At 32.1% G+C, this 20,682-nt stretch overlaps 2 protein-coding genes across 2 annotated transcripts; both read left to right on the top strand.

The window, feature by feature from the left end:
- Positions 1-1,408: 1,408 nt before the first annotated feature.
- Positions 1,409-9,154, top strand: LOC139851444 (uncharacterized). Its single transcript, XM_071840481.1, has 10 exons — positions 1,409-1,453; positions 1,731-4,524; positions 4,642-4,820; positions 5,543-5,614; positions 5,692-5,844; positions 5,923-6,086; positions 6,212-6,359; positions 8,306-8,428; positions 8,537-8,624; positions 8,708-9,154. Exons 2-10 carry the CDS (start codon positions 1,743-1,745, stop codon positions 8,884-8,886), a joined length of 3,888 nt encoding a protein of 1,295 aa, XP_071696582.1. The 5' UTR covers positions 1,409-1,453; positions 1,731-1,742; the 3' UTR covers positions 8,887-9,154.
- Positions 9,155-10,276: 1,122 nt separating this feature from the next.
- LOC139853707 (uncharacterized) lies at positions 10,277-10,747 on the top strand. Its single transcript, XM_071843074.1, has one exon. It carries the CDS (start codon positions 10,277-10,279, stop codon positions 10,745-10,747), a length of 471 nt encoding a protein of 156 aa, XP_071699175.1.
- Positions 10,748-20,682: the final 9,935 nt, after the last annotated feature.

Below are 20,682 nucleotides of genomic sequence, written 5' to 3'. Positions count from 1 at the left end.
ACAATTAACCCATAACTCATAATAACAAACAACAAGAAATCGCTAACCATAAGATAACTGCCATCTTGTGAGTTCTTGTATTTGAATTTAATTTAACGGTGAACAAAATATAACAATCATGCCTATGAAACCAACCTATATAATAATATAGATTTTTGATTAACAAATCATGACTAAAGAAATTGTTACTCACATTGGATGTCGGTTACTTGAAGTAAAATCAAACACGTGAACTCGACGATTATATTTCCATAAAACGTGTTTCCGAGATGATTTGTCCATAAAACATATTTTCAAATATTCATTGGTTGTTACACCATTTAAATCTTCATCAAGTTTTAAGATATCCACAAACTTATCCCAATGATTATTTATTCCTTTTACTCGCTGTACACAAAGACACCAACGTACGGCCATCTTTTCCTCTTTGTAAGATCACGTAAAATCAAAACTTTATCATCTTGAAATACTCTATTGCTTTCATGTCACGTTCTTCACCGATTCGTCATCCATGATTATCTTGAAAATACTTAATTAGTTTGTTAGAAATAAGGGTTGTAAATGATAATCCCGGATTGATTCTTGAATCGTGAAACACTTTCCTAATTAAGTATTTCGACCCTACTTGCCTCGGGTTACACGAAATCTTAATTGGGATAAGACAAGAACGCAATTTGTCTCTAGGCAAGAAGAGATCAAATTATAGTATTAGTGAGAATGCGATTTTTCTTATTTGTATAATGAAAGCAAAGTCCCATTTATATAGAAAATGGAAAGGTGCAATGAAAGGACACAACTTTTCAATGAAAGTGTGCAACTCTTCATTGACACCTTTATGAAAATAACATCACTTTTCATGAAATGATGTAACCATTCATGGTTATATTTTCTAAGAATGATGTAATTTTCAAGGCCTTATCGAATTAACCCGAACGAGCGTGCACTCCGCACTCTCCAAACTCGTCATTGAGCTTAATGCGATAAGCATTTGCTTTCTAGTAAATCCCAATTAACTAAAATGATTGTTGATAACACTAAAATCACCAACATATATAAGTTAAAAATATAAAAGTTTAATATAAAAAAATAGAGGTGGGATCAAGTGATGGATACATCATGGATATTAGCAGTTTAGTGGTTGGAGCAGTTTAGTGGTTGGTTAGTGATGAAAAGTAAGTAGTAATATGGCGCACAGTCAGTATCTCACGGACCGTTATGATAAAGGGTGGTGTTATCCCTTAAAAGTCTCTCCAACTTTTAATAGTTAATTCACAAAATCTAGCGATCACAAATAACCCAATTTTTTGGTCTTTTGAGATCACAATTTACCTTTATAACCTTACGGCCTTGCCTCATACCGTGACACAAAGAATTCGATCAATCAATGAAAAAATAAAAAAACATAGAAACAACGATATCTGGCATCATCGCAGGGGACGCCTGTCAATTTTTGGTAACTCTTCACCGACTCACATACTTAAACCCCGCTCTCTCAATTTTGTTTTTCCTATTTTTTTTTTTTTTAATTTAAATTCAATTCTATTACTCCGTACTTCGTATTTTCTAGGGTTTATGTTTTACTCAATTTCATGTTGATACAATTATCACATCCACTGTCATTGTGCAAACCCTAGGTTATTCGATACAGGTGAATTTATCATATTTATTATCGTATATATTATACGTACTGGTTGATTAAATTCTATCTTATTCATATTTTCAATTTTTAGAATAAACATAAGATGGCGTATGATCAAAATGCGTTACCTAATAATAGTTTACGCCCAATTCATATAGCTAGAACAATTGCTGATGAATCACACATTGTTGCACCTGTAAACCTACCCAATTCCAATCCCTTACCACGTGAAGTAGCCACGTGTAGCCCTGGAACAATTCCGGTTTATTATCCAGCAACCGCTCCGGCTGTTCCTGATACCGGTTCAGGTTATGTCGGTTTGAGTTATGGTAATGTAGTTCCATCGGTCGCTAATTGGTTGCCACGTATGCCACCGCCTGTAACAGCTGCTGGTGTAGGTTTAGTACCTGCTACTTATGGATATGATAATAACAGCAATAATAGTTTTAATAATAATAATAATAATGCTAGTTTAGCACCACGCAGTTATGATGTGAATTCAGGATTGGTTAGTGCGGGTGGTAGTAACGCATCTGATCATGCTAGTGATGAGGGTACGGAAGATTCGTTTTCAGGGAGGAAAGTTAAGTTTTTGTGTAGTTATGGTGGAAAGATATTGCCTAGACCTAGTGATGGGATGCTTAGATATGTTGGTGGGGATACTAGGATTATTAGTGTTAGAAGAGATGTGGGATTTAATGAGTTGATTCAAAAGATGTTTGATTCGTATGGACGAAACGTTGTTATTAAGTATCAGTTACCTGGTGAGGATCTTGATGCACTTGTAACTGTTTCGAGACCGGATGATTTAGAGAATATGATGGATGAATATGATAAGTTACTCGAAAGGTCTGATGGTTCAGGTAAATTGAGAGTCTTTTTGTTTACAGACGTTGATTCATCGAGTGTTATTCAGTTTAAGGATTTACAAGAAAGTGGACAGAAATATGTGGAGGCGGTGAATGGATTAGGGGATAGTTTTGGTGGTATAGGCAGGAAAGGGAGTATTGCAAGTGCTTCTTCTACACAAAATTCTGAATTGAGTGGGACTGAAGGCGGTGTTGATAATGTAACAAATGAGCAAATTCAGGTGATTGGTGCATCATCTGGTAATGTGTTTTCTCCTGGCGGCAGTTCTGCCGCCACTGTTCATGGTGGTAAATCTGTTACTGTTCCAGCTTCACCCCGTCAATCTGATCATGAGGTGGAAATATTGGAAAGAACGATTCCCGTTCAGGTACAACAACAACCACCACAACAGTTTAGGTATGAATTGCAGCCGCCAGTTGGCACCGTTCCACCGCCAGGTCCGCCAGGACAACCTTATGTCTCGACTTATGTTGATCCACGCAGTGGGACATTTAGCCGTACAGAGTACATTCAGGTTCAACCAACACAATTGGGGTACCAATCTCAGATTATGAGCAGCATTGGCTCACTCTATGCACAACCACAAGTTCATGACAATTTAGTTGGAATTGGAGTTGGCCCACCTCAGTATATTACTCCTTCATCACATTTCAGGCCAAATCCTGTTCCTGTACCAGTTCCGGTTGCTGTTGCGGCTCCGGGTCCCGCTCCTGTGCAAACTCTGGCTCCTCAGTACGTGCAGCAACAAGAGGTTCGTATGGAACATTTCCCAGAAAGATCTGTTCATCTTTCTACTGATCAAACCTACACAAGTTACCAACCTCAAGTTCAAGTTCAAACTCAGATATCTCCTCCTGTAATGACTGGACCTTACGGTTGGAATCAGGTTCAGGGCCAGGCCCAGGCCCAGGCCCAGGCCCATGAACAGGTGACTTTTTCTGAGGCCAGGGTACCCACTCAACAGATGATATACCCTGAGCCAGTGCCTAGATTTGATGGTTGTATTATGTGTCAAAAAGCATTGCCTCATGCACATTCAGACACTGTTGCACAAGAACTTAAAGGAAGTCCTAAATCAGCTGTGTCTGATGTAAATCCAGCTTACCAGAGTCTTAGAGTGGAGGACGCTAGGAGAATGATGCAAAGTAACAGGGTTCGTGCAAGTGATCGTACAATCGTATCAACCCCTTATGGTACATTGGTTCATCAAGTTCCTCAATGTAGTCATGAACCAGTTCAACAGTCTGTTGTACCGGTTCAGTATCAAACAAAACAGGAGACTGGGGTCAGTAATGATTTGAATCCTGTTGGTGGTCCTTCACCAACTCCAAACACTCCGGTTCATGAATCCCCAAGGGAGTACAACCCTACTAATAATATTCCTCTAGTTGTTACTAAAGAAGAAAATGTTGACTCTGGCTTCACATATCATAATCTACAGATGAGTCCTCAAGATGTTCTTGTCAACAATGAACAGATCAGGTATGCTGAAAATCCACGAGATGACATATTGGAAAATAGACCCATCAATTTTGATAAATCCCAGATTGTTCTTGATACAAATTACATTTCCCCCGAAGCTCCACAATTGCATGGAATTCAGTCAACAGAGTCTTATAATGTGAACAATTTGGGTGGTACTGACCCAAGTCCGGCCTTTTATGGTGTTGATTCAGCTCGTGTGACTGGGGGAAATAAACCAATTACTGAATGGAATGTATACTCGTCTCAGTTTGAGCCGAAGAGTGGAGCAGAAACTGTGCTAATAGACACTCTTATTCCATTTACTGGGGTTAAGGAAACCCAGGATGGTGTAAACTCACTCTTTAGCAACCAGGATCCTTGGATGTTGGGAAGTGATTCACATTTTCCGCCACCTCAGCCCAACAAACTTATGGCGAAAAAGGAAGGTGTTGGTGAAAAAGAAGAATCGCCTACAGGTAACTCGCTAATTGACCAGCCAAGTGCTAATTTGGAGTTGAATTTTGGTGTGGAACATGGTCATTCTGACAAAGGTCTGTCTCCTAGTGTTTTTTTTTTTTTTTTTTTTTTTTATACCTTTTTACCCATTTTTTTATTTCAGATGGATAATATATCTTTACTTTTATGGATTGATGTAATCATGGTTATAGGTTCAGCAGAGGAATTGATCAAACAAGAACTTCAAGCGGTTGCTGAAGGTGTGGCTGCTTCTGTTCTTCATTCATCAACTCCCTCTGATCTTGACTCAAATATACCTGGCTCGGAAGCCAGCCAAAGTAGTGAAGCTCGTAATATTAATGCTGATGTGTCGCGAGGAACTGAAGTTGAGGTTCGTTGATGTCACCCTTTTATTGTTTAATAGGGATGTCACTTGTTAGATTTTTGCTAGAGGTAGAAAGACGTACAGGTTGGTTAACATGTCAAAACAGTAAATTTTGCACTTTGTTTCATGTTTTTATATAACTATGGAGGATTTTTAGAAACATTATTTCTTGTTATCATTATTTCACTAATAATACAAATTGATTCAAGTGGTTATTAGCATTAAATATGTGTTTGACCCATATAATGAATCGAAGTCCCTCCGTCCCATAATAAGTGTCATGTTTTGACTTTTCAAAGTTTTTTTTTTCTCAACTTTGACTTTATATATATTTGTTTGAGTTATATAATATTTCATAAAAACCATTTGTGTGAATTGGGTTTTAAATGTACTTTATATTGGTATGAGTTTCATCAACTCTTATATAACACAAATAAAGAATAAAGATATTTGGGGTCAAAGTTGAGAAAGCATGACGCTGAAAAGTCAAAGCATGACACTAATTATGAGACGGAGGGAGTATTAATTTTGTCATTAAGGCCCTTATGGCCATGTCCTAATCGCCGTCACTACAGATCTTACCTATCTTACATGTTAAATATAAATTATAACCAATATTTATCAATCTATTAGTAAATGGGTTGAATTTGCCATCAAACTTTTATAGTTCTTTCTATCATCAAATGTTGGTCTAATACTTCTTGCATAATCCGTCTTTGTTTATGCAGGATACAAAAACAAAAGTCCCAGAAAAAGCAAATCTTGGGTTTCCAGCTTCAGATGGCCTTGGTCGTTTGCAGGTAGATAATTGATCATGATCTGATTTTCGTGTTCACTGTGCTAGTAGCTAATGATTCGTTCTCACTTTGTTTTGTAGATAATTAAGAACATTGATCTTGAAGAGCTTCGTGAACTAGGTTCTGGTACATTTGGAACTGTTTACCATGGGAAATGGAGAGGATCTGATGTTGCAATCAAACGCATAAATGATAGATGTTTTGCCGGGAAAGCTTCAGAACAAGAACGCATGGTTCGTGTTCATGTTCACATCATGCATTATGTTTGTTTTTTTCCAACACACAGTGTACTGATTTTGTTGTTTTTAAAGAGGGAGGACTTTTGGAATGAAGCAATCAAGCTTGCAGATCTTCATCATCCAAATGTTGTGGCTTTTTATGGGGTTGTACTCGATGGTCCTGGTGGCTCAGTTGCTACTGTAACAGAGTTCATGGTAAATGGCTCATTAAGAACAGCTTTGCAAAAAAATGAGAGGTAACATATCTTGAACTACTTTTATCCAAGTTTATCATTGTGTTGAAAAAGTAATTGTGAAAAAAAGATGCTGTATAAGGTAATCATTATGTTGAAGATTGTTATATTTGGGCGATTATTATCAGGAATCTTGATAAGCGGAAACGTCTGTTGATTGCTATGGATGTTGCCTTCGGTATGGAATACCTTCATGGAAAAAACATCGTACACTTTGATCTGAAAAGTGATAACTTACTTGTCAATCTCCGTGATCCACATCGCCCCATATGCAAGGTTCGTGGTACTTTGTAGCTATCTTTTTTCCCTATTAACCTTGGTGTCTGGGCCGCTTTGCGACCCGACTAATCCCCGGGCAACCTCCCGCTTTGCGCATAGACTAGAGTAATCGTGGGTCAACCTTTGTGGCCATAAATTTGGTATATCTTTTGCTAATAGGATTCGAACTTGGGACCTTTAGGTATTTTCACCTGTAGAGACCAAGCCTTCACCACTAGGCCACCACCCTCGTGGTTTACTTTGTAGCTATCTTACTATATGCCTATTATATGGAAATTTAGTTTTATCTTAATCATTGCAGTAACTTTATGTATTAGAATAATTTGACATGCGGAGTGATAGTAGTCATACACTTTTTAAGGTGTTTTATTGGATAGTACATTTACCTTGCAGTAGTGTACAGATTTGATGGCGACTTGACTGACTCTTAGAGCCTAAATTAAATTCCAGGCAGGATTTAAAACCCATGGAAATTTGATTCTACCATTTTCATGGCGTCTATTATTATTATTATTATTATTATTATTATTATTATTATTATTATTATTATTATTATTATTATTATTATTATTATTATTATTATTATTATTATTATTATTATTATTATTATTATTATTATTATTATTATTATTATTATTATTATTATTATTATTATTATTATTATTATTATTATTATTATTATTATTATTATTATTATTATTATTATTATTATTATTATTATTATTATTATTATTATTATTATTATTATTATTATTATTATTATTATTATTATTATTATTATTATTATTATTATTATTATTATTATTATTATTATTATTATTATTATTATTATTATTATTATTATTATTATTATTATTATTATTATTATTATTATTATTATTATTATTATTATTATTATTATTATTATTATTATTATTATTATTATTATTATTATTATTATTATTATTATTATTATTATTATTATTTAAAAAAAAAAAAAAACCTTTTTCCTACTTAAAGGCCGGAGGTCCTCTCGGAAGCAATCTCTTTATCCGTCGAATAAAGAGAGGGATGAGTTTCTTTACTCTTGAGAGTGTTTCACTCTGGGTGGAAAAATGACTTATTTTTATTCTCGGATAGGGGAATGATTATCTACATATTACCTCCCCCATAAACCACTCATGTGGTATTGGGTATTGTTGTTGTTGTTGTTGTTGTATTGTTGTTTCTATCATATAATAGTACTTGAGAAGTTAGAGTGATTCCCTTTTTAAACTGATGTACTTGTTTGTCATTACAAATGAAACTTTTTTTTGTACGAAAATGTCAGATACATTCTGGAAATATAATCTGTAAGAAAAGAATAATAATCAACACTTTGGGGAAGTTGCTTATTGTTCGAGTGATTTGGATACATTGTGCATAGGGTAATATTCTTTTTTTTTTTTTTTCCGGACGGGTTAGACTAGTTTGTTGCTTATTAGGAGTTTCCTGAATATTTTGTGCACTTACAACTGTTGGACATCCTTCACAGTTGTATTGATTAATGGTTAATCATTTACTAAGTTGTCTATGTGGAACTGATTTTTCTGAAACAGAAAACCTTCTTAAACTTTTTATGTAGTTTCATAAGTACAATAAAAGTTTCACAGTTACTGATTAATGCTAGATTACATAGTTTTGTTTTTTTTTTTTTTGGTTAAAACATTCGATGCATCTTTATTTGTTGAATTTTACCTTTACCTGGCTTTTGTGAAAAATGTATCTTTTTTTACCCAACTGACTAAGAAGATTGGTTCATATAAAATTGATACAGTTGGTGACCACCAACTTGAAATGGCCAATAAAATGTAAACCCCGATAGGAAGTCGGTATTAAAAAGGTACTTTTGGTAATCTCGTTCAGGGTTTGGTATTTTGGTTTTCAGTTATCACTCATGGTTTCTCGTGTAATGTTTTTATCAGGTTGGAGACTTGGGGTTATCAAAGGTAAAACGTCAAACACTAATCTCAGGTGGTGTGCGTGGAACACTTCCATGGATGGCACCTGAACTCCTAAATGGTAGCAGTAGCCTTGTTTCCGAAAAGGTTTACGCAAATCTCTCTCTTGAGCTACCGTGTCATATATTTATTAATAATTATAATTATTGGTTCTTAATTGTTACTTTTACTTTTCTCTATAAAAAAACAATATAGGTTGATGTATTTTCATTCGGCATTGTCATGTGGGAACTTCTTACCGGAGACGAACCATACGCAGACTTGCATTACGGGGCTATAATTGGTAATTCCCACATTATTATACATATAAATAGGTGTATCTATATGTAGATGCTTATAGTATTTCTCACTTTGATCGATTGACAGGTGGAATTGTGAGCAACACACTTAGACCACCAGTGCCAGATTCATGTGATCCTGAATGGAGATGTTTGATGGAGAGGTGTTGGTCAGCAGAGCCAATAGAGCGACCAAGCTTTACGGAAATAGCCAACCAGTTACGCACCATCACCTCAAAAGTTCCACCAAAAGTACAAGCATGTTAGTAACTTCTTAGGCCCTTTGGGTAAAAAAAATACAGTGTAGACTTTCTTTTTTATTGGGTATTAATCAATGGTATATCTCTGCAAAGTTGAGATAATAGAATTTGTTTGTTAAAATAGAAAAAAGTTGCTATTTGCCTTTTGTTCGGATGCACCTTTTAGTCCTCACCGCACTCGTTTTCACAAACCAATATTATTGCTCATCATTATGTTGGCTACTTGAATGTGGGTTTGCATTTGAGAATCGGTATAGAATATGTACTTGCATTGCATGTATTGAGATTGAGGATTCATGTGGAGGTTATGTTAATTTTTTTGTTATCTATTTGGTAGCTTGCAGTTTACAATCGTGTATGTGAGCTGAACCAAACAAATGCTGCTTGGTTTGTTTGGATAAGCATGAAAATCTTATGCTGATGCTGAAAAACTTATAAAATTTTGATTTCGTTACCTAGTAAATGTTGCCTTTATTTGGCAACTGTTTTTACTCCCTCCAGTGAACGTAACACCATTAATTAATCACAAATGAATTAGAATCGAGTTAAATATGGTTTTTTGAATGGAATTACCAGTGGGGTAAGTGCAAAACTGGTTGACTGTACTAAGTGTCAAATAATTTAGATAAGAACCGTGAAAAGAAAAAATAAATATAACTATCGAAACTTTCTTTAGCAGATTAATATTACATTCATTTCATTGGTTTGCATGGTGAATCAAGCCAAGTTATACAGCATATTTTTGCCTTGTAAATCTTTGCTTTTGGTTGGGCTTTAGTTATGCATCATGGGTGTGCGCAATCTTGATTTTCGGAGTATACACACTCGTGTAAAAAATAATATTGATCGTCTGCGTTTGTCTTTAAAAAAAACTTCTCACCAAACACACCTTGATTCGTAGGTTGTTGACACTTCGTCCTTGAGATAACGAAGGGCCGTCGAATTATTCCTATGACCTCCTTTTGTCGAATTAACTTTATATGTTTGTCTTTATAAGATAATGTGATCTCATAACTCGTTAAATTCACATTACCGTGTGCTAATCGTATTTATACCAAAGTTTATAATTTTATTTATTAATAATAAATAAATATACTCTATTACCACACGCTTGCATAACTCGAAATCAAATCAATCGCAATCATATTAAAAATTTTGACATTTAATTTCTAGAAAACAAAATAAACAAATTAAGTCCAATTTCTCTTTTATTTCATCTGACCTTCATACCCACTTCCTCTCCTTTTATTTTTCATAGTTATCCTCTCATTTTTCATTTTTGCCACACACAAAATCCACACGCATTTCCACAATATAAAAAACACACACACAACATTTTTGACATTCATCTTCATATTTTCATAACTTTCAACTCCAAAACAACCAAAACCAACAAAATGTCTAAACAACAAGAACTACAAACCTTAAACAACACCACATCATACACAACTCCAATTATTATGGAAAACGATAACGAAGCTACCTACGACGACGAAACAACATCCTCCAACGGCTGTTTTCGTCTCTTTTGCTGTTTCGACACGTCTCGCGATGGAGAAACAGCAGGGTTTTTATATCATCAACCAAATGGTGGTGGTGATCTGATTAATCAAGACACGTGGATCATGAAAAGAGCAAAGAGTTTAAAACAGTATTCAGAGATTGTTGCAGGACCAAAATGGAAAAACTTTATTAGAAAGTTTAGTAAAAAACCGAAAAATAGATCGAATGCGAATACACAGTTTCAATATGATCCACAAAGTTATGCTCTTAATTTTAATGATGGTGATGTTCATGAAGATGATGATTTGTTGCCTCGTAGTTTTTCTACACGATATGCTCCACCTTCTCGATCTACACAATTATAGTTATTAATTTTTTTTAATTAAGATTTAGATTTATTTAATTACTTTATTCAATTATTGTATCTTCTTCTTCCCTATTTTCTCCTCCGTATCATTTTCGGATTTCATTTGTGAATTGGTAATGTTTGTAAAGTTCAAATTGAGGAATACGAATCTTTTATTAAAATGGGTGATTATTAACATCATTTAATATAATTCCAAGTAATTAGTATTATATTTGATTCGATTTGATATTGTGATATCATAAGTAAGAAAATACCAATTAATTGATTGAATGGTGAATTCTATTTACCACGTAAAGTATAATGTAGAACTAATCGACTATTTGCTTAAAACTATTGCAACGAAAATTGTTTAAAACTGTCACAAAAAAAGAAAATACCAATTCATTAAGGGTGTAGGTTAAAAAACAGAATTCATCAAGGATGTGTTTGTAATTGCGTTTTCTAAACATATTTTGTATTGTTATAATAATACGTTTTAAAAAACATGTCTCAACCTGATTTTTTCTAAAATGTGTTTTCTTATAACGCAATCTCTATCTGAATCTGTAATAGTATTGTCACGCATAACAAGTTAACAGACAATGGCTAACGTTTAGTTAAAGTAGCAGATGGAGTGATAATAGTATAATGTCGAATTATGATTATGATTTGAGTATCATTTCATAAAATTATTATTATCTATAATATATAATATAAATACATAATATACTAATTAATATTAATATTAATAATAATAATAATAATAAAATAATATATAATTATATAAATACATAAAATAATATATAATAATTTATTTTTATATAATAATATATACGGATAATTTATAATAACAATAATAATTATAGTAATATAATTATAACTAGTGAAGTGATCCGTGGAATCACGGGTTTTAATCATATGTTTTAGGTATTAAGTGAACGAAAATTTTAAAGTCATTTAGTTTAATGACATGTGGAACTACAGGGTCCGACTAAAAAACTCGTTAGCTGAACATTTCATCAAACACCTAAAATGCATATTAAACAATTCACATTCAATCATAAGAGATAATATTGGTTGTCATTTTATTTTAAAAGTGTAAAGTAAAATATAAATTTAGAATTGATTTCCTTCTGCCTAACTTTTATACCTTCTCGTACTCAATTCAAAATAATTAATTAAAATAATTCAAAATTATTTAATTTTAATAATTAAAATAAGTTTTAATAAGATTTAATAATAATAGTTTAATTTTAATTCAAAATTATTTAAATTAATGACATCATCCATCATGCTTAAATTTTTTTATTTTATTTTTGATTGTTTTTAATAAGAAAATTAGCTTAATAATGACATTATCATTTTAGAATTTTAATATAAATTATAGATATCATACATACAGTATATATATAAATATATAATAATAATAATATAAATTAAATATTAACATTAACATACAATATATAATTTACATCTGTTTCAAACTTGGCTGGCGTGAGTGGGGAACAAAACTCGGTTTTGGAGCATAAAACGACAAGTTGCATTAATTTTAGAGTAATTAGACAGATTGGATCCAACTAATTCAATACGATATCCACTATTAAATTATTTTTTTAATTTAATTTCCACTACTATATTGGGCTATTGGCACTTGATATCCATTTCCGTAAATCTACGAGCGTTATAGAAAAAAAAAGAAAAAAAAGAAAAAAACAAGTTTTCAGGTTATTATAACATAGCTGGTATGAATCAATCAAGGTTTAGTTAATGACAAAAATTAACAAAACCATAATAAAACAGATATAATAAATCTATGACGTTAATTGAAAATGTCACGGGTAACGCCACTATTCACGTGTACAGGATTGAAACGTTATAAGCTTGAGGGCGATTTTACATGGCAAGTGGTCAGGTCAAAGGATATACTCGTTTAGAATTATTTTTTACGAAGTATTACTAAAATTGTGTAGAACTAGATAAGAGGGGAATTGATTTGGATACACTACGATGTCCGGTGTGTGATGACAAACTCGAGTCGGTGGACCATGTTTTATTCTCTTGTAATTTTGCCAAGGACATTTGGAGGCGGGTTTTCAACTGGTGGGGTGTCTCTTTACCCGCTAATTTATCGGCTGATTTACTCCTAGGCAACATGGGACAATGTTTCACTTCACATACTTCCAAATCCATGTGGCAAGCGGTTCTTTGGGTGGCATGCTATGTTATTTGGCAAAATAGAAATTCCATTATTTTTAGCAAATTGTATAAGGGTGCTGCTGTGTTGACTAATGAAATCCAACTAAAAAGTTTTGATTGGATCTCAAATAGGAATGCCAAAGCTCGTATTGATTGGCTCGGGTGGTTAAATGCACCTGCTTCCTCTGTTTGTCAAAGAAATATCCGGTGTGGTATCGGCTAAGGAACAATTAAGTGGATTCCCATATTGGCGCTATGAGATATAATTTTTAGCACCTGCTGCTGACTGTTGTATTTCGATTCTGTGTTCAGATCATGGTGTTAGTATGGGTCGTTTTCGGGTTTAGTTTTTTGCTTGTTAATTCTGTCTAATTATTGCTAGCCAAAGCCAAAGCTCCAGCATAGCTAATGCATCTTATCTAAATGGGTGGCTACCGGAAGCTTTGTCGTTGGATCCCCAACACTGTTTCTCTTTGGTCCTCCAGTTTGCGATTGTCAAGTCAGGTATGATGCATGTTTGGCATGTTTGGCCGCCTTTGTGCTAAGTTTGTTTGCATTTCGGGTCTATGTAATGTTTATATCGTCGGGTTTTGTACATTCTATTATCATCAATAAAAGTTTACTTTCTTGCCTTTAAAAAAAAAAAAAAATTACTAAAATTGTGTAGGATAACATTAAATTTAAAGATAAGACTCTGTATGTTAAACGACGGTGAAATATATATTGAAAATCTTTTGGACTTGCTGATATTTAAAAACATGGTGACATATTCACATTTGAATAACCGTTGCTTAAATATATTAAAAATCAATCTGATACCAGTGGCAGAATCAGGATTTTTTTCACTAAGGCGAAAAAAATTAAAATCGTAGAAACTTTTTTGGGTAAAATATGAAGGTTTTGGACAAAAAATGGAGGTTTTTAGGCAAAATTTGAAGGTTTGTGGGCAAAATTTAAAGGTTTTAGCGCAAAATTTGTAGATTTTTGAGCAAAATTTGAAGGTTTTGAGCAAAATATATAGATTTTGGGACACAAAATTTCCACCCGGAGTAAAGTCGAAAAATTCAAAATTGTTCTATTAAAATTTCAAAATCGACTGAGGACGGGCGTCCCCTTATCCCCACTTAAGATCGCCCCTGCTGGATACCACTAAACCAGAAAATCAACGGAAAGTTGGATATACGTAATATAGCAAAATTGTGCTAAGTTAAGATCATTCCAACTTCCAAGGCACTAATCTCTAAATTTAATTGTCAAATTTTAAATACGTGGTCCCACATGTATATATATTTTTTTTCTTTTTTTTTAAGCAAAAAACGAAAACTTTATTACGAATTAATGTCTCAAAAAAGAGACAAGAAAACAGAGATACACAAACAAAAAAAAACAAACCGTCCCACATGTATATTGACAGCTTCAAACAACCTAATTTACATAAAGATACTAACGGTCCGATTGACATTTACATAAAGATACCAACGGTCTGATTGACAATGTCAAACTGTGGTCCCACATGTATATTTTTTATAACTTCTTTTTTTGAAAAAAAAAAAATGAAGACATTTTATAACTAAAACAAAGTTTATCAAATACCTCTTAAAGTGCACACACATAGAAACTACCGAGCTAAACTGAACAACAAACCTAACAAAAGTTCACGACAATACAATAAAAGCAAGGCCTAAATCAAAAAACCAAAGTGACGCAAAACAAACTAAACCACAAAAGGGGAGATGGAAACCAATCTAGACGAAGATCGAATGATTAAAAACCATCTACATCAAGAGACGAAGAACCTAAAACCGAACACGGGATCAAACGTTCTTAATAAATTCCTAGATCAAGTATATTTTTTTTAACTATTCGTCATTTTTAGTTCGAGTTTAAAATTTAAATGGTGAATTATTTGGCAAGAGTGAATCATTGAGCTCATATTATTTAGTAGTTGTAGCACATTAGACAAATTTCCTTAGTTCATTATGATTTGCTTCAACAGTCGGTGCCCAGTAAAAATATATTTTTTAAAGCAGATAAAGATTATATTCATTACCATTACCATTACCATGTATGCTAATACCCATCAACTTTTTGGTCGTTTAAGGCCCATATGTGTGCTAATACCCATCAAATTTTTGGTCGTTTAAGGCCCATATGTGTGTGAAGGGATATGTCGTACAAGTCAATGTGTGCTAATACCCATCAAATTTTTGGTCGTTTAAGGCCCATATGTGTGTGAAGGGATATGTCGTACAAGTCAAGTAAGAAATATGTCAAAAGCCTAATTCTTGAAGGGTAATAGTTGCCAACATCCAAAAAATTGTAAACACTAACGGAATTGAGGGGGTTAAATATAAGTTTCAAATTTAATACAATAAACATTTAATAAAACTCACCCAAATTTTTAACGAGATATATCTTTCTTTTCACCGCGAGTTAAATTTCTCCGTTATCATCGTTAAACTCGAAATAATTTTATGAACAAAACGAAACTTATTATATTCAAAATGGAGCTTTTTTGGAAAAAAAAAAATTTGGATTATATATATATATATATATATATATATATATATATATATATATATATATATATATATATATATATATATATATATGTGTGTGTGTGTGTGCGCGCGCGCGCGCGGGGTAATACTCATCAAATTTTTGATGGTTTAAGGCCCATATGTGTGTGAAGGGATATGTCGTACAAGCCAAGGAAGAAATATGTCAAAAGCCTAATTCTTGAAGGGTATTTGTTGCCAACATCCAAGGTAAAAAATTGTAAACACTAACGGAATTGAGGGGGTCAAATTTAAGTTTCAAATTTAATACAATTAACATTTAATAAAACTCACCCAAATTTTTAACGAGATATATCTTTCTTTTCACCGCGAGTTAAATTTCTCCGTTATCATCGTTAAACTCGAAATAATTTTATGAACAAAACGAAACTTATTATATTCAAAATGGAGCTTTTTTGGGAAAAAAAAATTTTTGGATTATATATATATATATATATATATATATATATATATATATATATATATATATATATATATATATATATATAATCAAACTAATTATATCATTAGATGACTAGGACAAGTGGTAAGTTCATGAGTTTGTAAAAAAAAAAAAAAAATACTGAGATTTCAAGTCCTTTTGTCCCTTTGTTCCCCCAATTTTTTCCCTTAGTTTTCGCTCAATATTAGTTTCGTAAACGAATGCACGGACCAATAGATATATTAGGTATCAAACAACGTATATCTAAATACAACCGCAGCAACGCGCGGTCGAATTTTTTTCTAGTTCACAACAATATGTAACAGTTCATACAAGAAATAAATGTGTTCAACTAATTTATTTTTGAATGGAACTAGTTTGTTGAACTATTAACAAAATACTTTCTTAATCAATCAACACATACATTAACCCTTGCTTCGTACTCTTCTTAAATTATATCCATAACAGTCGTTAAACAACTATATTTTTTACCTTATTCATATAAAAGATTGATACTTCAATTTTACATTACTGAAAGCGTTCATTCAAAATAATTATTGTCATCAATGATTAACTTCACTCAAAAGGATCATTCGGATTTTGAATTACACTTAATTTTCCTATTTGGTTAATGTAACGACCCGGATTTTTCCGCTAATACATAGAAGATTAATATTTACATAATTAAGGTTTCCAACATGTTAGGCAATCAAATTTATTAAGACTTGGTTATTTGGAATGAATTTTATACAAACGTTTGGCCACCCAGTCTGTCTGACGATTCACGAACGTCATATATCGTAATAATTAATTAAAGGAATATATATTTGGATATATATATTATGATTTGATTAAATGATATTTAAGTATCTCATTAAGTATAATAACAATGAGTTATATATATTAGTTGAGACTACTAACTTAAAGACTTTGAAACAATATACATATATGTATCGATTATCGACGTATTAACTCTTAAGTTAAAATCAATATATATGTATTGTATTAAGATGTATTAATACACTTTTCAAAGACTCAAATACATATATCAATATACTTATACTCAACAAAGATAGCTATATTCATATTCCCATTCAATTCCATCAAGAATTCTACTTGTATTCATACGGTATTTATACCCGTATTGTAACCAGTTTCTATACGTATATACTATTGGTATATACACATAAAAATCTGCATCTTACCAACCCTAGGACAGCAAGAAATATGTGGGAGCCATGGATTGACAACTAGTATTAACCATTTAGCTAAAATTCAACATAAGGATCCTATACACTTACCTTAACCTCATGCCATGTTTACTACTTATACATCCATTCCATTTTCATTTCTACTTCATATTTTTCTAACTAAAAACACACATACTCAAACACTCTCTCAAGAACACAACACAATTCAGCAAGTTTTAGAATCAAAAGCTAAGTTAGAATCATCATAAGAAAGCTTGATCAAGAACATATCAAGATAACCTTCCAAGTGTACAAGTTTACTTCCAATCTTTCAATCCAACTCCACAACTCTTTAGAATCCATAATCCTACTTTCATATCAGTAGCTTTCCATCTTATAATCAAGGTAATAAACATATTCAAGCTTTGGTTCAATTCATATAATCATAACTATCTTAAATCAAGATAGATTTCTTACTTGAAACTTTTGTTGATTCCATGATTCTACTTCAAGAATTTCAAGCCATCAAAGCTACCTTTGAGCTAAAGATTATTTACTATCTTTTTCAGTAGCTTTACCCTAGTAAGTTGAGGTAATAGCTTTGTTCAAAATCTCGTTCGATTCATATTCATATAGCTATCTTATTTTGAGTTATAACTAATAACAACAAGAACATAGTTTAGATTATTTCTAAACTTGTTTGCAAATAAACTTAATCCTTCTAACTTAACTTTTAAAATACTTCAACACATGTATTATGACAGTATGTCAAGCTAACATAAGGATATAAAACTTGTAAACACGAAGAACACCTTAAAATCGAATATACGCCGTCTTAGTTGAACGGGGGCTGTTTTGGGTTTAATTTTAAAAACCTATCTTAAACTTTGAATTAAAAGATTTCCTTTGGTGAAAAATCTTATTTTATATGGATATGAAATATATCCAAAATCCATGGTTAAACTCTAAGTGGAAGTATGTTTTTCAAAAGGGTCATCAAGATGTCGTTCTTACGGCGGATATGACTATCTTCTCTTATTTGAAACCTAAACTGTATTTTCGACTATAAACCTATACTTTTTCTGTTAAGATTAATAATGTTGAGTTTGATACGAAACCATGGCAACTCGAATCACTCAAAACGGATTTGTAACGAAGAAATTATGGGTAAAACAAAATTGGATATTGTTCTTAATTTTTAGCTACGGACATGATTTATAAAAAAGGATGCTAACCTTATCCTAGCTAACTTACCTTGTATCCTACATGTATTTATACATGTCTTGTTCCCGAACTTATGGAAATACAATTTATAATTGTCACGACCCTACTTTTTCCGTTATCTTTTCCGTTAATTATTTAACGACCGTTAACTGTTAATTGTGCTACGTCATTCCATGACCTATATTATTATATTAATAATAATATATTAATTATTAAGTGTTATGTGAATAATTGTATTCATATTTTAATTTATACGTTTCTACGTGTCGCGGATTTCTATCCGGCGAATCTTTTCGGTTTTCAAACCAACGGTCGCGTTTTTGGGATATTTAAATCCTAATTATTTTAAATATGATATTTTAAGATCATATAATTATATAGGGTATTTATATTTATTTTTCGTCGCGCGTTTGTTATCTCTCCGAATTTTTAATCGCGTAAGCGTGTTTTCGCGTTTCGGGTTTCGTTCGGGCTTTCGGGCCACAAGGAATTTACATTTAAGTGAGATGGACCAAGTGGGGCCTACCCCACTAAAAATTTCGGCCGAATCCATGGGGTATACTCCCCCTTGCTTTCTTTTTTTGCTAGTTACTTTTCACTTCACAATTTTATTTCACAAAATATTATCTAAACCTAAATTGCATTTTTCTCTCCTCCTCCTCCTCCCTCCTTGGCCGTCGCCCACCTTCACCAACATCATCATCTTCATCAATTTTTCAAGCTTGGATCAAGAGATCGTCTACATAAACGCGTTCCTCGTTCCGTTCGCTACGCGATTATACTAATTGTTTCTTGATTGGGGTATAAACCCTAACCCTAGAACTTTTAATTTTTATTTATTTTTCTGTATTTTATGTTTATATTATTAGTATGATGATTATTATTTGTTGTAATGTTGATTGCATGCGTAGAATTGCTCGATTGCATATTTTTCGGTTTGATAAAATTTGGACAGCAGCTTTTTTGTGTGTTTCTGATATTGTAACTGATTTTGATCATAAAATAAAGTATATAAATGAGTTCCTCTCATCAAGACATTAATTTTAGACTCCTGATTCATGTCGTTTCGATTTCCGGAGCCCTAGATATGATCAAAGTGGTATTTTGTTAAGATTGAAATGTGATTTTGGTATGAACCAGGTTTGGTCTGACTTTGTGACCATATTTGGTGACTTTAGGGTGTTTTAGTGTGTTAGGACTGATGGTGGGGCGAACTTTCATGTTCGGGTCATCTCAATCCGAGCCACGAATCACCCGTTACGTCTAAAACACGTTTTTGATTGAATTGAAGTTCCAAGTAGTGTATTGGCTGCATATAACGACTTGTGGGCTGTTCATGGTGTGTTCTTAAGTGTACCAAAGTGTCGGGTGGTTTTCTTAGGCGGAGATATATGTAAGGCTCGCCGAAAACCGACACCCGGGGCTCAGGATACGACCCGATGAACTTTTGATTTAAAACTTGTGACTAATTATTAAACTTATGATATAAATAATGGATTTTAATATCATTTAATTACTTATGATAAAAAAAAAGTAATTATTAGTATTTACAACTTATGATATATATTTATTATATCATTTAATTAATACTTATGATTTAATTAACATTTTAATTAAACATATGATTAATAGTACTTCATTATTAATGGAAAATACTTATGATAAGTATTAAACTTATATTATGAGATTACTATTATAAGACTTATAATAAGGATTAATTAATTATTTAATTATTATAAGGCTTAGTTATTATTTAATTATAATTTAATTATTAAATACATATGATTTAATAATTATAATTAGAAACTTATGATATGATTAATAATTCATTATTAATTAATAATACTTATGATATGATTTAAAGCTTATTATTAATTAATAATACTTACATTATGACTAATATTTAATTAAATACTTATGTTATATTAATTATATCATTTAAACTTATACTAACTTTAATAATTCTATTTAATTTAATTAAACTTATGTTATGACATAATTAGACATATTTAACTTTAATAAACGTTATAACTTACAATATTATTATAACTTACACTTTTAAAATTTACGTTGACTATGTTTGACCAAGGTTGACTTTTGAGTTGACTTTCGGTTGACTTTGACTTTCAGTTAACTTTTGTTGACTTTCTAATTAAGGAAACTTTCATAAAATAGCAACTTTCTAAATTTGGAAACTTTCCAAAAATAGAAAATTTCTAAAAATAGAAACTTTCCTAAAATGGAAACCTGCTAAAAATAGAAACTTTCTAAAAATAGAAAGTGTGTGTCCGTAAGCTGTTCCGATCAAACCAATGCATATTGAGTATTGTTCTATGACTACTTG

Source organism: Rutidosis leptorrhynchoides, chromosome 6, assembly GCF_046630445.1.
Source record: "Rutidosis leptorrhynchoides isolate AG116_Rl617_1_P2 chromosome 6, CSIRO_AGI_Rlap_v1, whole genome shotgun sequence".
Lineage (NCBI taxonomy): Eukaryota > Viridiplantae > Streptophyta > Magnoliopsida > Asterales > Asteraceae > Rutidosis > Rutidosis leptorrhynchoides.
Note: the sequence above shows the minus strand (reverse complement) of the source record. Positions and strands in the feature narration are given on the sequence as shown.

Excerpts from the sequence above, each read along its gene's own strand:
- LOC139851444 (XM_071840481.1), top strand. The coding sequence starts at position 1,743 with ATGGCGTATGATCAAAATGCGTTACCTAATAATAGTTTACGCCCAATT. Across the intron at positions 5,845-5,922 it reads CTTCAGAACAAGAACGCATG|AGGGAGGACTTTTGGAATGA; the intron begins GTTCGTGTTCAT and ends TTGTTTTTAAAG. Across the intron at positions 8,429-8,536 it reads GTAGCCTTGTTTCCGAAAAG|GTTGATGTATTTTCATTCGG; the intron begins GTTTACGCAAAT and ends AAAACAATATAG.
- LOC139853707 (XM_071843074.1), top strand. The coding sequence starts at position 10,277 with ATGTCTAAACAACAAGAACTACAAACCTTAAACAACACCACATCATAC.